At 40.7% G+C, this 19,734-nt stretch overlaps 1 protein-coding gene across 2 annotated transcripts in view; it reads left to right on the forward strand.

Moving 5' to 3' along the window:
* Nucleotides 1-19,734, forward strand: part of NUP155 (nucleoporin 155) — an 81,744-nt gene that overhangs the window by 20,503 nt on the left and 41,507 nt on the right. For both annotated transcript variants that reach the window (XM_017548238.2, XM_017548239.2), the window contains 8 exons: nucleotides 469-635; nucleotides 1,979-2,084; nucleotides 2,958-3,031; nucleotides 4,352-4,443; nucleotides 7,696-7,793; nucleotides 8,904-9,056; nucleotides 11,888-11,988; nucleotides 16,246-16,416. In XM_017548238.2, the coding sequence (XP_017403727.1) occupies nucleotides 469-635; nucleotides 1,979-2,084; nucleotides 2,958-3,031; nucleotides 4,352-4,443; nucleotides 7,696-7,793; nucleotides 8,904-9,056; nucleotides 11,888-11,988; nucleotides 16,246-16,416 (962 nt within the window). The remainder of the gene's footprint in view (nucleotides 1-468; nucleotides 636-1,978; nucleotides 2,085-2,957; nucleotides 3,032-4,351; nucleotides 4,444-7,695; nucleotides 7,794-8,903; nucleotides 9,057-11,887; nucleotides 11,989-16,245; nucleotides 16,417-19,734) is intronic.

Below are 19,734 nucleotides of genomic sequence, written 5' to 3' on the forward strand. Positions count from 1 at the left end.
CCTGCCTCAGCCTCTTGAGTTGCTGGGATTACAGGCATGTGCCACCATGCCCAGTTAATTTTGTGGTTTTAGTAGAGGCAGGATTTCATTGTATTGGTCAGGCGGGTCTCGAACTCCCGACCTCAGGTGATCCGCCCTCCTCAGCCTCCCAAAGTGTTGGGATTGCAGACGTGAGCCACCGTGCCTGGCATGGTTAGTTTTTTGTTTAATGTTTTACTATATAAGAAACACACACACACACACACACACACACACACACAGAGCAGGTTCTGTTTAACTTGAATTTTGAAATTGTATCAGACTTCTTTTAATTATTTTAAAATTATGATATAGAAACTGTTGACTGTGTTAATTGTCCAATAAATAATAATTCCATAAGGATGTCAATTCTGATGATAATACAAAGATTTTTAAAAACCATAAAGTAGCCAATAAACTGATTTATGTGTCCTTTCTTAAAATAAACAGGCTCTGGAGTTCTTAATGACAGTATGTCTGGTGGAATGCAGTTGCTTCCAGATCCTTTATATTCTCTTCCTACTGATAATACTTACCTTTTAACAATAACTTCCACTGATAATGGCAGAATTTTCTTGGCTGGAAAGGATGGCTGTTTATATGAAGTAGCCTACCAGGTAAGTCTGACATTTGTAAATGTTTTTTCCTCTCTTATTGGAATAGGGAAAAATAAGCCTTTCTTTTGTTTTCTAATTATATAAGGATATTAATATATTTTTATGGAAAATATTCAAGCATACAGTTGAAGCTGTAGTCCTCATGACTACATCATGCTTTAAAAAGTCAGTCCTCTCCTTGGAGGTAAAAGTCATTATTTCCTCTTAAATCTAGGTGGAAAAAAAAAAGTCATTATTAATTCTATCTATGTCCTTATAGAACATAAAGCAGACATCAAAGATAAAGATATCTATGCATATGTATTTGTATGTGAATACACATATATAACTACATAATGTACTTTTGCAAATATATGTTTTTACTTGGATTATTGTTTGTTTTATTTCATAATTGCTTTTTTTTTTTTTTTTTTTTTTTTTTTATTTTTTTTTTATGAATTTTTTTTTTTTTTTTTTTTTTTTTTTTTTATTCAAATCAGTGCTGTTTTAAGATGGGGTCTCAGTCAATCACCCAGGCTGGAGTACATTGGCTCAGTCTTGGCTCAGTTCTCCCTAGTTCAAGCAGTTCTCTTGCCTCAGCCTACTGCATACCTAGGACTACAGGCATGCACCACCACATCCAGCTAATTTTTGTGTTTTTAGTAGAGACAGGGTTTCATCATGTTGGCCAGGCTGGTCTCAAACTCCTGAACTCAAATGATCTGCCTGCCTTGGCCTCCCAAAGTGCTAGGATTTATAGGCGTGAGCCCCTGTGCCTAGCCCATAATGGGCTTTTCATTTATTTATTTATTTATTTATTTATTTTTTTTTGAGACGGAGTTTCACTCTTGTTACCCAGGCTGGAGTGCAATGGTGCGATCTCGGCTCACCGCAACCTCCGCCTCCCGGGTTCAGGCAATTCTCCTGCCCCAGCCTCCTGAGTCGCTGGGATTACAGGCACACGCCACCATACCCAGCTAATTTTTTTTTTTGTATTTTTGGTAGAGACAGGGTTTCACCATGTTGACCTGGATGGTCTCGATCTCTTGACCTCGTGATCCACCCGCCTCGGCCTCCCACAGTGCTGGGATTACAGGCTTGAGCCACCGCGCCCGGCCTGGGCTTTTCATTTAATAGTATATCTTGAAATTCTTTCCTTCTCAGTATTTGGTTGATATGTTACATTATGGACTAAACTCAGTTTTTGAATAATATGTCTCATTTTGTTGATTATAACTGCTGTTAGTGATTACAACTGGTATTTCGTGAAGATTTGAAGGTTTTTTAATAAATATGGATATACAGTAGTTATGATAAGGGAGTTACATACTTTTGTAAGTCTTCTTTTTATTTTTTTCTTTAAGGCAGAAGCAGGGTGGTTTAGCCAAAGATGTAGGAAAATAAACCACTCAAAGAGCTCACTTTCTTTCCTTGTACCTTCCTTGCTACAATTTACATTCTCAGAAGATGGTAAGTAGAAAACAATAAATTTGGCAAGTAAAACTGATCTAATACATCGTTCCTTCAATATTTTCTTCAGATATTATCATTCTGAATTGAAACAGTTATATTAAGTAGCATCTGGTATATATTCATAAGGTCTTCTAAGGGATGAGAAGAGATTATAACAGAGAGAAAGTGTGTATTTTATTTTCAGGTTTGTATTTCCTGTAAACGTAGCATCAAAGAACTTGTGTCTAAAACAGCTGTTCATACTTAAACCAAAATATGTGTGTGTATGTGAGAGAGACAGACATTCAGACAGCTAATACATGATTTGTTTGGTCTAGAACAAATTCCCAATATGAAAAGAATATAAGATTTTCATGAACTGAGAGATTTAAACAGGTGAAATAATTTTTTAAGTGTTTTGGCAAAATAAGATCAGTATACTCAAATATTAATATGAATAAAATTTAAAATTAGTTTCCTTCACACAATCATTAAGCCAAATTGGAAGTTTCTTAACAGAAAGGACCAGGTATAATTATTCTTTGTGTTTCTAGCATATAGTAAATGTTCATTAAATATTATTGAATGAAGAAATAACTTAGGACTTGTTTTTGGTTTGGCTTAAAATTCATTTAGAGGACAAAATAACTTATTTTCTGTGCTTGTAACCCAGTCACAGTATTTAGCATCTGTTGTTTTCATGTGTTATCTGACCAAAATGTTTTTTGAACTGGAACCCTTGCAAGTATCCTAGGATTTAACTACAAAGCAAGGGAGAAGAAAACCCTTGAATTCAAAGTTATAATTCAACAATATGTTGTAACTGGCTAATGTGTTTGCTTTGTTAATCCTTGGGTATGTTTTTTTCTCCTTTTTTTGTCTTACTTTTAGATCCTATTCTTCAAATTGCAATTGATAATTCTAGAAATATTTTATATACGCGATCTGAGAAAGGAGTAATACAGGTTAGTATTAATATTATACCATTGAGATGGGTTTCCTTACGTTGTGTCAATATATCAGAAACAAATCCTATTCACTCCCTATGTGCTGGTATTGAACCTTGAATCGATTGCATTTTTTCAATGACTATAAGCTTTATCATTTAAGTGCTGACAATTTAATGAAAAGAAAAGCTTTTACAAGAAAGATTAGAGGTCAAAGGGTTGTATCGTGGTAGTAGGAGCATATGAGATTATTCTACAGAGCTAATTATTACTACCAACCCAAAACTCAATATATTTAACTTAATATTGTAATGGCAACTTGGTTCTGCTGACACCTTTCTGGTCATCCCCAACCATATAAATGTAAATTTTGTGTAAAGCTTTAATAAAATAAACATTCACTCGGAAAAACATATATATATATATGTATATTATACCATTAAGAGTAAAATAAATCCTTTTTTTGTTTTGTTTTGTTTTTGTTTTTTTGATTTTTGGTTGTTTGTTTTTTGGGATGGAGTTTTGCTCTTATTGCCCAGACTGGAGTGCAATGGCACCATCTTGGCTCCTCGAAGCCTCTACCTCCCAGGTTCAAGTGATTCTACTGCCTCAGGCTCCCACGTAGCTGGGATTACTGGCATGTGCCACCACACCTGGGTAGTTTTCTATTTTTAGTAGAGTTGGGGTTTCTCCATGTTGTTTAGACTGGTCTCGAACTCCTGACCTCAGGTGATCCACCCACCTCAGCCTCCCAAAGTGCTGGGATTACAGGCATGAGCCACCGCACCTGGCCAATAAATCCTTATTTTTAGGGAAGACAATTCTTGCCTCTTAAACTTTTCATATGAACTGTGTGATTAAACAACAACAACAAAAAGCCTGCCAGGCGCAATGGCTCACACCTGTAATCCCAACACTGTGGGAGGCCAAGATGGGTGGATCACCTGAGGTCAGGAGTTTGAGACCAATGTGAACCAACATGGTGAAACCCCACTTCTACTAGAACTACAAAAATTAGCCAGCTATGGTGGCATGCACCCACAATCCAGCTACCTGGGAGGCTGAGGCAGGAGAGTCACTTGGAACAGGGAGGTGGAGGTTGCAGTGGGCCGAGATCACACCATTGCACTCCAGCCTAGGCGACAGAGCAAGACTCCATCTCAAAAACAAAAAAGCCCAGCTCACTACTCAGAAGGGGTCCCTTTTTATAAAATTTCAGATCTGCATGTTTTCATATTTGTATTAAATGCCAATATTAAAGGATCTCTTAAAAGGAAAAATTTAATAACGTATATAATATATAATGATGTTTGAGTGAAAATGATTTTGTATTCACAGGTGTATGATTTGGGACAAGATGGACAAGGAATGAGCAGAGTTGCCTCCGTGTCACAGAATGCCATTGTCTCTGCTGCTGGTAACATTGCTAGGTAACATTTAATTTATTGTTAAGCATTTCATTTGCAGGCATAATTGTACTACTTATGTGTAGCATACTAAAATTATATTATTCCCTTACCCAAATGTCTTTAAAAGATAAGGAATGTTGAAGAGGTGACACTCTACGTTATGTTTCAAAGAGAGCTGTTAGAGACTCTTCGTTCTTTTTTTTTTTCTGAGACAGGGTCTCACTCTGTTGCCCAGACTGGAGTGCAGTGGTGCCATCTTGCTCATTGCAGCATTTGCCTCCTGGGTTCAATTAATTCTCCTGCCACAGCCTCCCTGATAGCTGGGATTACAGGCATCTACCACCATGCCCAGCTAATTTTTCCATTTTTAGTAGAGACGGGGTTTTGCCATGTTTGCCAGGCTGGTCTTGAACTCCTGACCTCAGGTGATCTGTGTACCTTCACCTACCAAAGTGCTAGGATTACAGGCAAGAGCTACTGTGCCTGGCCTCTTTTATTCTTGTGTTTGATAGTTTGAAATATAAGGTAGACTAGTTTTACTCTGTAAAGTACAGCTTGACATGTGTTTTTCCTGGCAACTTTACTTAGGGATTATGGCTAGCAAGCTGCATGTCTCAAAATTCCCTCACTTTTAGCTATTCACTCTTTCGGTTTTTTTGTTTGCTTGTTTCTTTTTTGAGAGGAAGTGTTGCTCTGTTGCCCAGTTTGGAGTGCAGTGGCTCCATCTCAGCTAGCAATCACCACCTCCCAGGCTAAAGCGATTCTTAACCTCAGCCTCCCAAGCAACTGGGACTACAGTGTTATAAGTAAAATTTCAAGGTGGCAAAAGAAATAGCACCTGAAGATAATTCCTCTCAGCAAGGCAGTTTACTTCTATAGAAGGGTGGGGCATGTGGATGTAACAATGGTGTCTGCAATCTTCGATAAGGCGGGGGAAGGGGTACTTAACGCCTGATGGGGGTCATCCTGCTGCTGTGTTGTTCCCCTATTGGCTGGGGTTAGACTGCACAAGCTAGACTCACCCAATTGGCTATTTTAAAGAGAGCAGGGGTCTAAGCTGGAGTGGCAGGGTGGGTGTTTTGGCAGGAAGTACGGTTATGGGTGGGTCAGAGCAGGTAGCCGGGGTGACCAGGTCAAAGAAGGTGACTGGAGCAGGTAACCAGGATGAGTCAGGATGGAACTGGGGGCTGGGGAAACATGTGAATTAATGATTAGAACCGCTGGAATTGGTTGTTTCCTGGAATTACAAGGAAGTTAAACTTTAAAATAGAGAATTGAAGAATAAGAGAGCTGAACATACTCACATACTGATTCTTTGAAGAGAAACATGGGGTTCACTAGACCAATAGGCGTGTACCACCGCCTCTGGCTAATTTTCTATTTTTTGTAGAAACAGGGTTTCACCATGTTGCCCAGGCTGGTCTTGAACTCCTAGACTCAAGCACTACAACTGCCCTGGCCTTCCAAAGTGCTGGGGTTATTTTTTTTTATTATTTTTTATTTTTTTGAGACGGAGTTTCACTTATGTTACCCAGGCTGGAGTGCGGTGGTGCTATCTCGGCTCACCGCAACCTCCGCCTCCTGGGTTCAGGCAATTCTCCTGCCTCAGCCTCCTGAGTAGCTGGGATTACAGGCACGCGCCACCATGCCCAGCTAATTTTTTGTATTTTTAGTAGAGACGGGGTTTCACCATGTTGACCGGGATGGTCTCAATCCCTTGACCTCACGATCCACCCGCCTCGGCCTCCCATAGTGCTGGAATTACAGGCTTGAGCCACCGCGCCCGGCCAGTGCTGGGGTTATTTATAGGCATGAGCCACTGCACCCAGCCACTACTCACTCTTTTTTAACAGGCATGTGTGGTTCAAGTTTAGTCAGTCTAATTATTGACACAAGTGCAGAACACAGTATTTTACAGTTGTTGTATTCATTTTATTCATGATGAAACTGAAACTAAGGGATGTTATGATTTGCCTGAGATCTAACTCCTAAGTAAGTGCAAGAACCAAACACAGAAACCAAGTCTTCAGACACTCTGCACTACCATTTGCATATATCCCAACTACCTTAGGCAGCTGCAAACATTCTCTTTTTATAATGAAGGCCTGAAATTTTGAGCTTCTGTTATCTTTGTGCCTAGGTTATTGCTACAATCAGAGTGAAATAAATCACCTTTCCCCCCCCAGACAGGGTATCACTCTATTGCTCAGGTTGGAGTGCAGGGATGTAGTTGTAGTCCACTATAGCCTCAACTTCCTGGGTTGATGTGGTCCTCATGCCTAAGCTTCCTGAGTAGCTATGACTATAGATATGCACCACCGTGCCCATCTAATTTATTTATTTATTTATTTGTTTATTATTATTATTTTTTTTTTTTTGAGACAGAGTTTCGCTCTTGTTACCCAGGCTGGAGTGCAATGGCACGATCTCGGCTCACCGCAACCTCTGTCTCCTGGGTTCAAGCAATTCTCCTGCCTCAGCCTCCCAAGTAGCTGGGACTACAGGCATGTGCCACCATGCCCAGCTAATTTTTGTATTTTTAGTAGAGACAGGGTTTCACCATGTTGACCAGGATGGTCTCGATCTCTTGACCTCGTGATCTACCCGCCTCGGCCTCCCAAAGTGCTGGGATTACAGGTGTGAGTCACCACACTCGGCCCTAATTTTATTTTTAGTTAAAATAAAACACATGGGGTCTTACTATCTTGCCCAGGCTAACTTTTAGTTTTGTTTTATTCTTCAGTGACAAGAAAAAATTCTGAAGGCAGACAATTGAAAACAGCATTTTCCGGTTTTCCCTCTAACTTTTTTCTAGAATTTTTTTCAAATCCAGAAAAACAATTACCAATGTGATAAAAACTAATACACTCGGGGCTGGGCGCGGTGGCTCATGCCTGTAATCTCAGCATTTTGGGAGGCCGAGGCAGATGGATCACCTAAGGTCAGGAGTTCAAGACCAGCCTAGCCAACATGGTGAAACCCTGCCTCTACTAAGAATATAAAAATTAGCCGGGCATGGTGGTGCATGCCTGTAATCCCAGCTACTAAGGAGGCTGAGGCAGGAGAATTACTTGAACCTGCCTGGGAAGCAGAGGTTGCAGTGGGCTGAGATCACACCGCTGCACTCCAGCCTAGGTGGCAAAGCGAGACTATCTTAAAAAAAAAAAAAAAAAAAAAAAGAAAATGTGGAAATATGTAAAAATTCTGATGTGAAATGTTCCTTATAATTTAGTAGACATATTTTAAAAATGCACTTTTTCTTTTTTCTTTTAGGACCATCGATCGTTCTGTTTTTAAACCAATTGTCCAAATAGCAGTGATTGAAAATTCGGAATCACTGGACTGTCAGTTATTGGCTGTCACACATGCAGGTATGTTGTTTTATTTACATGTCTGCTGTTGCTGTTACAACTTCTGAAAATCCTTAGGTTTGGAAATTTATGATTAGAAATATCTTTTTACTTCTCTATCCATCATAAAGCCATATAAATAATTTGTAAAACAAAGGATTTTAAAAACTGGAAGCTTTCTCTAATTTTGTTTCTTCATTTTATAGATATGAAACCAAGCCTAGGCCAGGCATGGTGGCTCCCAACACTTTGGGAGGCCAAGGCGGAGATTGCCTGAACCTAGGAGTTCAAGACTAACCTGGGCAACATGGTGAAACCCCATCTCTACTAAAAATACAAAAATTAGCCAGGTGTAGTGGCACAGCCCTGTAGTCCTAGCTGCTTAGGAGGCTGTGGTGGGAAGATCACTTAAGCCCAGGAGCTTGAGGCTGTAGTGAGCTGAGATCATGTGGCTACACTCCAACCTGGGCAATAGAGCAAGACCCTGACTCAAAAAAAAAGAAAACAAAAACCAAAAGCCAAGCCTAAAAGGTACAATGGCTCACAGTTGATAACAGAGCCTGAATTGGAACACAAGCTTCCTTGGTTGTCTTTGCAGGTTCCTTCTACAGAAATATATTGATTCACCTCTAAATTTCGGGTGACATTTTCTTTTTCTTTTTATTTTGAGATGGAGTCTTGCTCTGTTGCCCAGGCTGGAGTGCAGTGACACAGTCTTGGCTCACTGCAAACTCTACCTCCCAGGTTCTAGTGATTGTCCTGCCTCAGCCCTCCTAGTAGCAGGGATAGTATTAGCACATGCCACCATGCCTGGCTAATTTTTGTATTGTTAGTAGAGATGGGGTTTCACTATGAAGGCCAGGCTGGTCTCGAACTCCTGATCTCAGATAATCCACTTGCCTTGACCTCCCAAAGTGCTAGGATTACAGGTGTGAACCACCACACCCGGCCTTGAGTGACATTCTTAGATTATATTTTAGCTGATAGTCTAGATGGTAATTTAAGATCAGTCAGGAAAGTTATATATGGTTTTAGCAAAGTTCTGTGCTTCTATATGTAATTGCTTCAATAACATATTTCCGTCAGGTCCATAGTTTCTATTACTGATGCATAATTTTACTCCATCTTCAGGTGTTAGGTTATATTTCAGCACTTGTCCATTCAGACAGCCATTAGCACGGCCTAATACACTGACGCTGGTTCACGTCCGCTTACCTCCTGGATTCTCAGCGTCTTCAACAGTAGAAAAGCCTTCAAAAGTACACAGAGCTCTTTATAGTAAAGGTAAGTTCTGATATACTATCAGATTTAAGATTAGATTCTTAAAATTGTTAAAATTATATGGCGATTTGAGGCATTTGAAAATACCCGATGGCAACAGTAGAAACTGGGGACTACTAGAAGGGTCGGGGAAGTAGGGGAACAGGGTTGAAAAACTTACTGTTGGGTACTGTGCTCAGTACCTGATTGATGGAATCAATTGTACCATAAACCTTAGCATGACAAAATATACGCAAGTAACAAATCTGCGCATGTACCTCCTAGATCTACAATAAAAGTTGAAATAGTGAAAATCAAAAGTTGAAATTGAAAGTGTAGTTTTCACTCTATTTTGATCTGTTTTGTGATCATTTTTGTATGTTGTATGAGGTAGCAGTCTGACTTCATTCTTTTGCATGTAATATCCAGCTGTCTGAGCACCATTTGTTGAAAGACTATTATTTCCCCATTGAATTGTCTTCGTCTTATTGTCTTAGGTGAATTACCCATTAATGTATGAGTTCTGGATTCTCAGTTCTATTCCATTGGTTTGTATTACCCATGATTATGCCAGTAGCACAGTCTTGATTACTGTTGCTTTGTAGTAAGTATTAAAATTGGTACATGTGACTATTCTGACTTTGATCTTTATTTTTTTTTTGAGATGGTCTGGCTCTGTTGCCCAGGCTGGAGTGCAGTAGCGCAATCTCCGCTCACTGCAACCTCTGCATCCCAGCCTCAAGCCATCTTCCCACTTCAGCCTTCTGAGTAGCTGAGAGAGGCTACAGGTGTGTGCCACCACCGCCAGCTAATTTTTGTGTATTTTGTACAGATAGGCTTTTGCCTTGTTGCCTAGGCTGGTCTCAAACTCCTGAGCTCAAGTGACCCATCTACTTGGCCTGTTAAAGTGCTGGGATTACAGGCATGAGCCACCATGCACCTGGCCTGATTTTTTTTTTTTTTTTTTTAAAGATGATTTTGGCTATTCTGAGTCTCTTAAATTTTCATATGAATTTTAGAGTCACCTTGTTAATTTATTCAAAAAAAGTGAGGTGGGCCCAGGGACAGTGTCTCATGCCTGTAATCCCAATGCCTTGGGAGGCAGAGGTGGGTGTATCACTTGAGTTCAAGACCAGCCTGGCCAACATGGCGAAACCCCATCTCTACTAAAAATACAAAAATTATCTGGGCATGGTGAGGCATGCCTATCGTCCCAGCTACTTGGGAGGCTGAGGCAAGAGAATCACTTGAACCGGGGAGGTGAAAGTTATAGTGAGCTGAGATCCTACAACTGCACTCCAACCTGGGCCGCAGAGTGAGACTCTGTCTCAAAAAAAAAAAAGTGAGGTTGGATTGTGATAGCTGAATCTGTAGATCAATTTGGGCTATGTTGCCACCTTAACCATATTAAGTCTTCAAATCCATGAATATGGATATTTTTCCAAGTCATTTGAAGGTGCAGAGGAAGGTTGTCACTCTGTTGCCCAGGCTGGAGTGCAGTGGCAGGATCTTGGCTCACCATAGCTTCAACCTCCCAGGCTCAGGTGATCCTTTCTGCTCAACCTCTTGAGTAGTTGGGACTACAGGTGTGTGCCAGCATGCCTGGCTAATTTTTGTGTTTTTTGTAGATACGGGGTTTCACCATGTTTCCCAGGCTGGTGAACTCCTGGGCTCAAGCAATCCTGCCACCTTGGCCTCCCAAAATGCTAGGATTATAGATGTGAGCCACCGTGTTGGCGACTTTTCTTGAGATAATTGCTGCGCCGCTGTTGTTATTGTTGTTGTTGTTGTTGAGATAGTGTCTCATTCCTATCACCCAGGCGGGAGTGCAGTGTGTAGTCATGCTTCATTTTTTGTTGAGACTAGGTCTTACTTTATTGCCCAGGCCAGTCTCAAACTCCTGGGCTCAAGAAATCAGCCTGCTTCAGCCTCCTAAACTGCTGGGATTACAGGCATAAGCCACAGCACCTCACCTAGATAATTGCTTCTGTAGTACACTGCCTCTTCCGTTCCTCTTGCACCTTCATCATTTTTATTCATGGTGTGTTTGAATTAATCAGTATATAAACTGTATTTCATTCAATATTAGCTTGTATTACATTGTGAATTGTCAGTCACAGCATTTTTTATGTACTAAGTATATTTTTATAAAATTAGTAATTGGCAGGGTGCGGTTTATAGGTTTATAGGGTGCGGTTTATAGGTGCTCACGCCTATAATCCCAGCACTTTGGGAGGCCAAGGTGGGCAGATCACCTGAAGTCAGGAGTTCAAGACCAGCCTGACCAACAAGATGAAACCCTGTATCTACTGCAAAATACAAAATTAGTTGCACGTGGTGGTGCATGCCTGTAATCCCAGCTACTCAGGAGGCTGAGGCAGGAAAATCACTTGAACCTGGGAGACAGAGATTGCAGTGAGCCAAGATCATGCCATTGCACTCCAACCTGGGCAACAAGAGCAAAACTCCGCCTAAAAGAAAAAAAATTAATAATGATATTGATAGACCCATTGACTGTAATATATACCCTAAATTCCAAAATGCTAAAATGTGAAAAAAATATATGTTTACCTGAGAGATATATAGTTTAAAATTGAGAACACTTAATGACTCTACCCTACAAATAATTATACAGTCTTTCAGAGAATTATTTTATTTTGTGACTCATTTGTTTATAAAGATTGATATTGTATATACATCTATATATGTTAATTTTAAGTTGGCATAAGTGATTGTGGTTTTGTAAGTTTAATTGCAAAACCGCAATTACTTTTGCACCAACCTAATAATAAAGGTTATTGAGGATGCATATTATTTGACGTGATGTAATAATGTTTTGTGTATTAAACTTTTAGGTATTCTATTGATGGCAGCCTCAGAAAATGAGGATAATGATATCTTATGGTGTGTCAACCATGATACTTTTCCTTTCCAAAAGCCAATGATGGAAACCCAGGTAAGTAATCCTGACAATTCTGAAAAAACTATTACATAATTTTAAGTGAAGGATAATATGTTAAGAAACTTTATCGTCTGATTTATTGCAGTTTGCTTCTAATAACATATGATTAGGAATTATAATGTAAAGAAATTATCCTGTTAATTATTTGTTTTCCTCTGTCAGGTTAGAAGTTACTGTGGTAATCACAAAAAAGTCTTTAAAGGACGTTGGACCTTTACAGAACATTGGACCTTTACAGAACGTTTTCCATAATGTACCAAAAAATACATGTATCTTCTCTGAAGTTTTTTTTTTTTTTTTTTTTTTTTTTTNGAAAATATCAGTCACCTTTTACAAATGTGAAAACAAAAACTCCAGCTTTTTTTTTTTTTTTTTTTTTGTCTGAAAACGTGGTCAGGTTCATATGAAATGACCTTTATCTCATTTAAATATGTTGTTTGTTCAGTTATTTAATTATGAGGCCATCCATTGTAGTTGTGACTTCGAATTTTGTTCTAACAATCTCTTTGCAATTTTATATATATATATATATATATATTTTTTAAAGATGGAGTCTCGCCCTTCGCTCTTGTTGCCCAGTCTAGAGTGCAATGGCATGATCTTGGCTCATCACGACCTCTGCCTGCTGGGCTCAAGCAATTCTTCTGCCTCAGCCTCCCAAGTAACTGGGATTACAGGCTTGTACCACCATGCCTGGCTAATTTTGTATTTTTAGTAGACACAGGGTTTCTCCATGTTGGTCAGGCTGGTCTTGAACTTCTAACCTCAGGTGATCCACCCACCTCAGCCTCCCAAAGTGCTAGGATTACAGGTGTGGGCCGCTGTGCCTGGCCCTGTTTTTTTTTAATCATACAAACTTTCAAACATAAAGTTTGAAGAGTCAGTTGAACCTTACATGAGATAATTGAGTTGCCAACATCTTTCTTATTGTATTTTATTTTTCTTTCCTACATACACAAAGGCACACCCACACACACACAGTTTTGTTTTAAACACAAAGATTACCACATACATTATGAAGTGGATGTGATCTTCCTGGGTGAGAGCCAAGGCTGCTATGAACCCACTAACTGCCCCCGCCCTCAGCTGCCCATCCTAGTCCCCAGTTTATAAGAAGGTAAGGGGAGGCTACTTCTCTCCATTCCTTTGGTATCTTCTCCCCACCCCTGTCCTCCTAAATAGTGCTGCATAGCCCACAGAGGCTGCTGATCAAACCAGATAAACCAACCCCTAGTGGGGTGTGAATGTCTGGTATTCTCTCTTTGGAGCTACCTCTTCACAGGCATTTTGCTTCTAGTTTTCACTGAAAACTAGTGGTTTTCTGGTGGTTCTTAAATTTGAGCCCCTCCATAAAGGGGAACTGGAAAAACTCAACTCCCAGGGATGGGAGTATTGTCTGCATGAACTCTACCAAATTTCTGATACAGTTCAAGTAGCTGAGATAGGAACACGAGGGAGATAAGGAGTGCCTTTCTCCCTCTTTCCTTTATTCTTTGAGCTTTACTGAGCATGTACTACCAGCCTTGTGCTATGATGAAATGTGAGGATTCAGAGCTTAATAAGATATAAACTCTGTCCTAGTTGAGATGCTGTGTTTGGGGGTTGCTGATTTTAATCCTGGCTCTCCTTCCTCAGAACTGTGAAGTAGAGAACATGTTTTGACCCTCTATTTCTTTCTCTATAATAGTTGTAATCATACCTACCTCTATGGCATTATGAGACTAAATAAGCTCATGATTGTAAAGAACTCAGTACAATGCCTGGCACTCATAGGAAGCACTCCATAAAGGTTAAATTTTTTTTTTTTTTTTTTTTTTTTTTTTGGTAAAGACAGGTTCTCACCCTGTTGCCCAGGCCCAAACAGTCCTCCCACCTTAGCCTCTCAAGTAGCTGGGACTACGGGTGTGCATTACGATATCCAGCCAATTTTTTTTTTTTTGAAACAGAGTCTTGCTCTTTTGCCCAAGCTGGAGTGCAGTACTGCCATCTCGGCTCACTGCAACCTCCGCCTCCCGGCTTCAAGTGATCCTCCTGCCTCAGCCTCCTTAGTAGCTGGGACTACAGGAATATACCACCACACCCAGCTAATTTTTGTATTTTTAGTAGAGACAGAGTTTCACCGTGTTAGCCAGAATGGTCTCAATCTCCTGAATTCGTGGTCCGCCTGCCTCGGTCTCCCAAAGTGCTGGGATTACAGGCGTGAGCCACTGCACCTCAACTTTTAAATTTGTTGTAGAGACAGGGTCTGACTATATTGCCCAGACTGGTCTTGAACTCCTGGGCTCAAGCGATCCTCCCACCTTGGCCTCCCAAAGTGCTGGGGTTACAGGTGTGAGACACTGTCCCACCTAACTTTTTTAGAGCAAATGCTGCATGTCATATAATTTGATTTAATCTTTGAGTTTTTCTCAAACAAAGGTGGACTTTTGTTTTCAACAACAAAAAAAATCAAGTATAGTGTATGAGCTTTGATCAAATCCTGGTTTCCCAAAAATAGTCATAAAAGACATGGGACTAGCAAGGGAAATTTTATATTGGCTAGGTATTAAATTATATTAGGGAATTGGTAACTTTTTTTTTTTTTTTTTGAGACCACTCTGTTTCCCAGGCTGGAGTGCAGTGGCACAGTCAGAGCTCACTGCTGCTACCTCCCAGGTTCAAGGGATCCTCCCACCTCAGATCCCGTCATATAGCTGGGACTACAGGCACATACCACCATGCTCGTCTAATTTTTTAGTAGAGACAGGGTTTTGCCATGTAGCCCTGGCTGGTCTCAAACTCCTCAGCTTAAGGGATCCACCTGCCTTGGTCTCCCAGAGTGTTGGGATTACAGGCATGAGCCACCTCGCCCAGCCGATAACATTTTTAAATGTTACTATTATATGGTTTGTAAGAAAACATTCTTATTATTAGGAGATAATGTGCAAAAGTATTTATTACTGATAAATGATGCCTATATTTTCAAATAGTACAATAAAACAAAAATATGCAGGCAAACTGCTAACAATTGTTGAAAGTAGGTATTTAGCATGTGGACTTTTACTATATTTTCTACATTTTTGGCTGCTTGAAATTTTTTATTATAGAGTGTTTTAAAGAATTAAAATACCTTTTTTTTTTTTCTCCTGAGACAGGGTCTTGCTGTGTCACCCAGAGTGAAATGCAGTGGCATGATAGCTCAGTTTAACCTCAAGACTCCTGGGTTTAAGCAGTCCTCCTACCTCAGCCTTCTGAGTTGCTAGGCATGCAGGCACACACCACCACACCCAGGTAGTTTTTTAATTTTTGCAGAGATGGGGATTCATTATGTTGCCTAGGTTGGTAAAATACTTTTTAAAGGAAAGATTGTATTAGCTTAGCAGATACAATCTATCCTGGAATGATGGTAGAAGCTATTTGATTGAGAGGATTATAATTCTATTAAATAGTATTTAGTTTATCTTGAGAAAAGTTTGCCCTTGTCCTCTAGTAGAAAAAGATTTATGTTTTAGTATAGAAAATGCCTGTGTATGGCTGGGCACGGTGGCTCACTTAATCCTAGCACTTTGGGAGGCCAAGGCAGGCAGATCACCTGAGGTCAGGAGTTCAAGACCAGCCTGGCCAATGTGGCAAAACTCGAAACCCTGTCTCTACTAGCAATGCAAAAATTAGCTGGTTGTGGTGGTGTGCATCTGTAATACCAGATACTCGAAGGCTGAGGTAGGGGAATCACTTGAACCTGGGAGGCAGGTATTGTAGTGGGCTCTGATTGAGCCACTGCACTACAGCCTCAGTGAAAGGGTGAGACTCCATCTCAGAAAAAACAAAGAAAATTCCTGATTAGCACTTTGAGAGGCCAAGATCGGCAGATTACATCAGCCCATGAGTTTGAGTTCGAGAGCATCCTGGGCAACATGGTAAAACCCTGTCTATACAAAACATAGAAAAATTAGCTGGGTGTGGTGGCATTCTGTAGTCCCAGGTACGTGGGAGGTTGAGGTGGAAGAATCAACCCAGGGAGGTGGAGACTACAGTCAGCTGTGGTTATGCCACTACACTTCAGTTTGGGTAACAGTAAGATACTGTCCCAAAAATAAAAACCCTGGAAAATACCTGATAAAAAAAATGATAGTAGAAAATTACATACATACTTTAAAATATATTCATGTACTATTAATTTATTACATTTACATCTTTGTTAAGTCTGTAGTTTTTTCTTTTACATTATATAATTTCAGTATGATATGTAAAACATTTATTTCTTTTACACAGATGACAACCCGTGTTGATGGTCATTCCTGGGCTCTTTCTGCAATAGATGAATTGAAAGTAGATAAGATAATTACACCCTTAAATAAGGATCATATTCCAATAACTGATTCACCAGTTGTTGTACAGCAGCACATGTTACCTCCAAAGAAATTTGTTCTCCTCTCTGCACAGGTATGTACGTACTCTGTTATGGTAGTGACAAAAAGAAGTGATATTTAATATTTTTGTCAAAGACTCTGAAGTAACAGCTTAATGAAAGTTTTTTGTGTTTTTATTTTTTTTGAGAATGGAGCCTTGCTCTGTCCCCCAGGTTGGAGTGCAGTGGCGTGATCTCGGCTCACTGCAACCTCTGCCTCCTGGGTTCAAGCTGTTCTCCTGCCTTAGCCTCCTGAGTAGCTGGGATTGCAGGCACATGCGACCACACCCAGTTAATTTTTGTATTTTTAGTAGAGATGGGGGTTTCACCATGTTGGTCAGGCTGGTCTTAAATGCCTAACCTTAGATGACCTGCCTGCCTCCTCAGCCTCCCAAAGTGCTGGTATTACAGGCGTGAACCACTGTGCCTGACCTTTTTTTTTTTTTGAGACGGAGTTTCACTCTGTCACCCAGGCTGGAGTGCAGTGGCACAATCTCAGCTTACTGCAACCTCCACTTCCTGGGTTCAAGCAATTGTCCTGCCTCAGCCTCCCAAGTAGCTGGGATTACAGGCATGTGCCACCACGCCAGGCTAACTTTTGTATTTTTAGTACAGATGGTATTTCACCCTGTTGGCCAGACTGGTCTCGAACTCAGCCTCAGGTGATCCACCCACCTCAGCCTCCTAAAGTGCTGGGATTACAGGCATAGGCCACCATGCCCAGTCCAATGGAATCACTTTATTAAGTACTTAGGAATGTTTACTCTTATAGTATTCTGAAATAATACTTTATAATACCAGAAATGCTCCAAAAATCCAGCTCAAGGCCAGGTGAGGTCGCTCACACCTGTAATCTCAGCACTTTGGGAGGCTAAGGGAGGAGGATTGCTTGAGTCCTGAGACCACTCTGGTCAATATGGTGAAACCCTGTCTCTACAAAAAATACATAAAAATTACTTGGGCATGGTGATGAGCACCTGTAGTTCCAGCTACTCGGGTCTGAGGTGGGAGGATTGCTTGAGCCTGGGACTCAGAAGTTACAGTGAGCCAAGATCACTGCCCTGCTCTCCAGCCTGGGTAACAGAGTGGGACGCTATCTCAAAAAAAAAAAAAAAAAAAAATTTTAAAAGGCCAGGCGCGATGGCTCAAGCCTATAATCCCAGCACTTTGGGAGGCTGAGGCGGATGGATCACGAGGTCAAGAGATTAAGACCATCCTGGCCAACATGGTGAAACCTTGTCTCTAGTAAAAATATAAAAATTAGGTGGACATGGTAGCGGGCACCTATAATCCCAATTATTTGGGAGGCTGAGGCAGGAGATTGAGGTGGAGGTTGCAGTGAGCTGAGATCACGCCACTGCACTCCATCTATCCTGGGTGACAGAGCGAGACTCTGTCTCAACAAAAACAAACCCAGTTCTTTATAAGTGCTAAAATTTTTCTAAAGTAGCATTTCTGTCACTAGTGTTTAGCAACATAAAATATACTATAAGCTGGCCTGATGCCATGGCCCATGCTTATGATCCCAGCACTTGGGTAGGCTGAAGTGGGAGGATCACTTGGGGCTAAGGGTTTCAGATCAGCCTGGTCAACAGAGTGAGATCTCGTCTCTATAAAAAGTAAAAACAAAAATTAGCTCGGCAGGGTGGTGTGGTGCACCTGGTGTCCCACTGCTTGGAAGACTGAAGGAGGAAGATTGCTTGAAACCAGGAGTTCAAGGCTATATAGTGAGCTTTGATCATGCCTCTGCACTTTAGCGTAGGCAACAGAGCGAGACCTCATCTTAAAAGTATTTTTTTAATATTTTAATTTTTATATACTAATGTATTGATGAAATTTATATGGTTAATAGAGGAAAATATACAGTAAAATCTCCCATCCAGTCCAGGTCTCTTTCCTCTAGACACCCATTTTGATAGTATCTTCCAGGGATATATTATGGATATAAAAACAATACAGATATTGTTTGAACAATACACTGTCCTATACCATGCTTTTTATATTTCAAAAATATACTTTTGAGATCTTTCAATATTCATATATAAATACTTTCTCTAATTTATATTTCAAAGGTATCACTTTGTATGGAAGTACCAGATTTAACTAGACCCCCGTTTTTTGTTTGTTTGTTTGTTTGTTTTTAATGAGACGGAGTCTCGCTCTGTCACCCAGACTGGAGGGCAGTGGCACCATCTTGGCCCACTGCAATGTCCGCCTCCTGGGTTCAAGTGATTCTTCACCTCAGCCTTCCGAGTAGCTGGGATTACAGGTGCCTCCCACCAAGCCTGGCTAATTTTTGTATTTTTAGTAGAGACAGGTTTTCACCATGTTGGCCAGGCTGGTCTCAAACTCATGATGTCAGGTGACCCAGCTACCTCGGCCTCCCAGAGTGCTGGGATTTACAAGTGAGAGCTACTGCGCCCAGCCAACTAGACCCCTCTTAATGGATTTCTTTGCTATTCAAAATACAACCTTGGCCAGTTGCGGTAGCTCATGCCTGTAATCCCAGCACTTTCGGAGGCTGAGGTAGGTGGATCACTTGAGCCCAGGAGTTCGAGACCAGCTGGGCAACATGGCGAAATCCTGTCTCTGCAAAAAATACACAAATTAGCCAGGTATGGTGGCTATTGTCCCCGCTCTCTGTGTCCCTGATACTCTGGAGGCTGAGGTGGGAGGATCACCTGAGCCCAGGAGGCAGTGGTAGCAAGTGAGCCAAGTTTGCACCACTGCATTCCAGCCTGGGTAGCAGAATGAGACCCTGTCTCAAAAATGGAAAAAAATACATTTTAAAAATACAACCTTGTGGCCAGCCACAGTGGCTCATGCCCGTAATCCCAACACTTTGGGAGGCTGAGACGGGTAGGTCACCTGAGGTCAGGAGTATGAGACCAGCCTGGCCAACGTGGCAAAATTCCCAACACTGCTAAAAACAAAAATTAGCCAGGCATGGTGGTGCATGCCTTTATTTCCAGCTACTTGGGAGGCTGAGCCAGGAGAGTCACTTGAACCTGGGAGGCAGAGGTTGCACTGACCCAGGATCAAGCCATTGCACTTCAGTGTAGACAATAGTAGCAAGAGCGATACTCCACCTAAAAAAAAACCCTGTGCATATAATACGTATTATTTTGCATGTATGTCAGTAAAGCTATAATATTAATATATTACTATCTGCTGTGATATTGATACTATCTTTATATGCATTTATCATTTTGATAGTTATTGCCCACATTCCCTCTATATATTCAATAATGATGCTTGTGAATGCCAGTTTCGTCAAAGCCTGTCTATGTACCATATGCTTCCTTATTAAGAGACTGTCTCTCTCTCTCTCTCTCTTTTTTTTTTTTTTTTTT

The sequence above is a fragment of the Cebus imitator genome, unplaced genomic scaffold (assembly GCF_001604975.1).
Source record: "Cebus imitator isolate Cc_AM_T3 unplaced genomic scaffold, Cebus_imitator-1.0 Scaffold205, whole genome shotgun sequence".
Lineage (NCBI taxonomy): Eukaryota > Metazoa > Chordata > Mammalia > Primates > Cebidae > Cebus > Cebus imitator.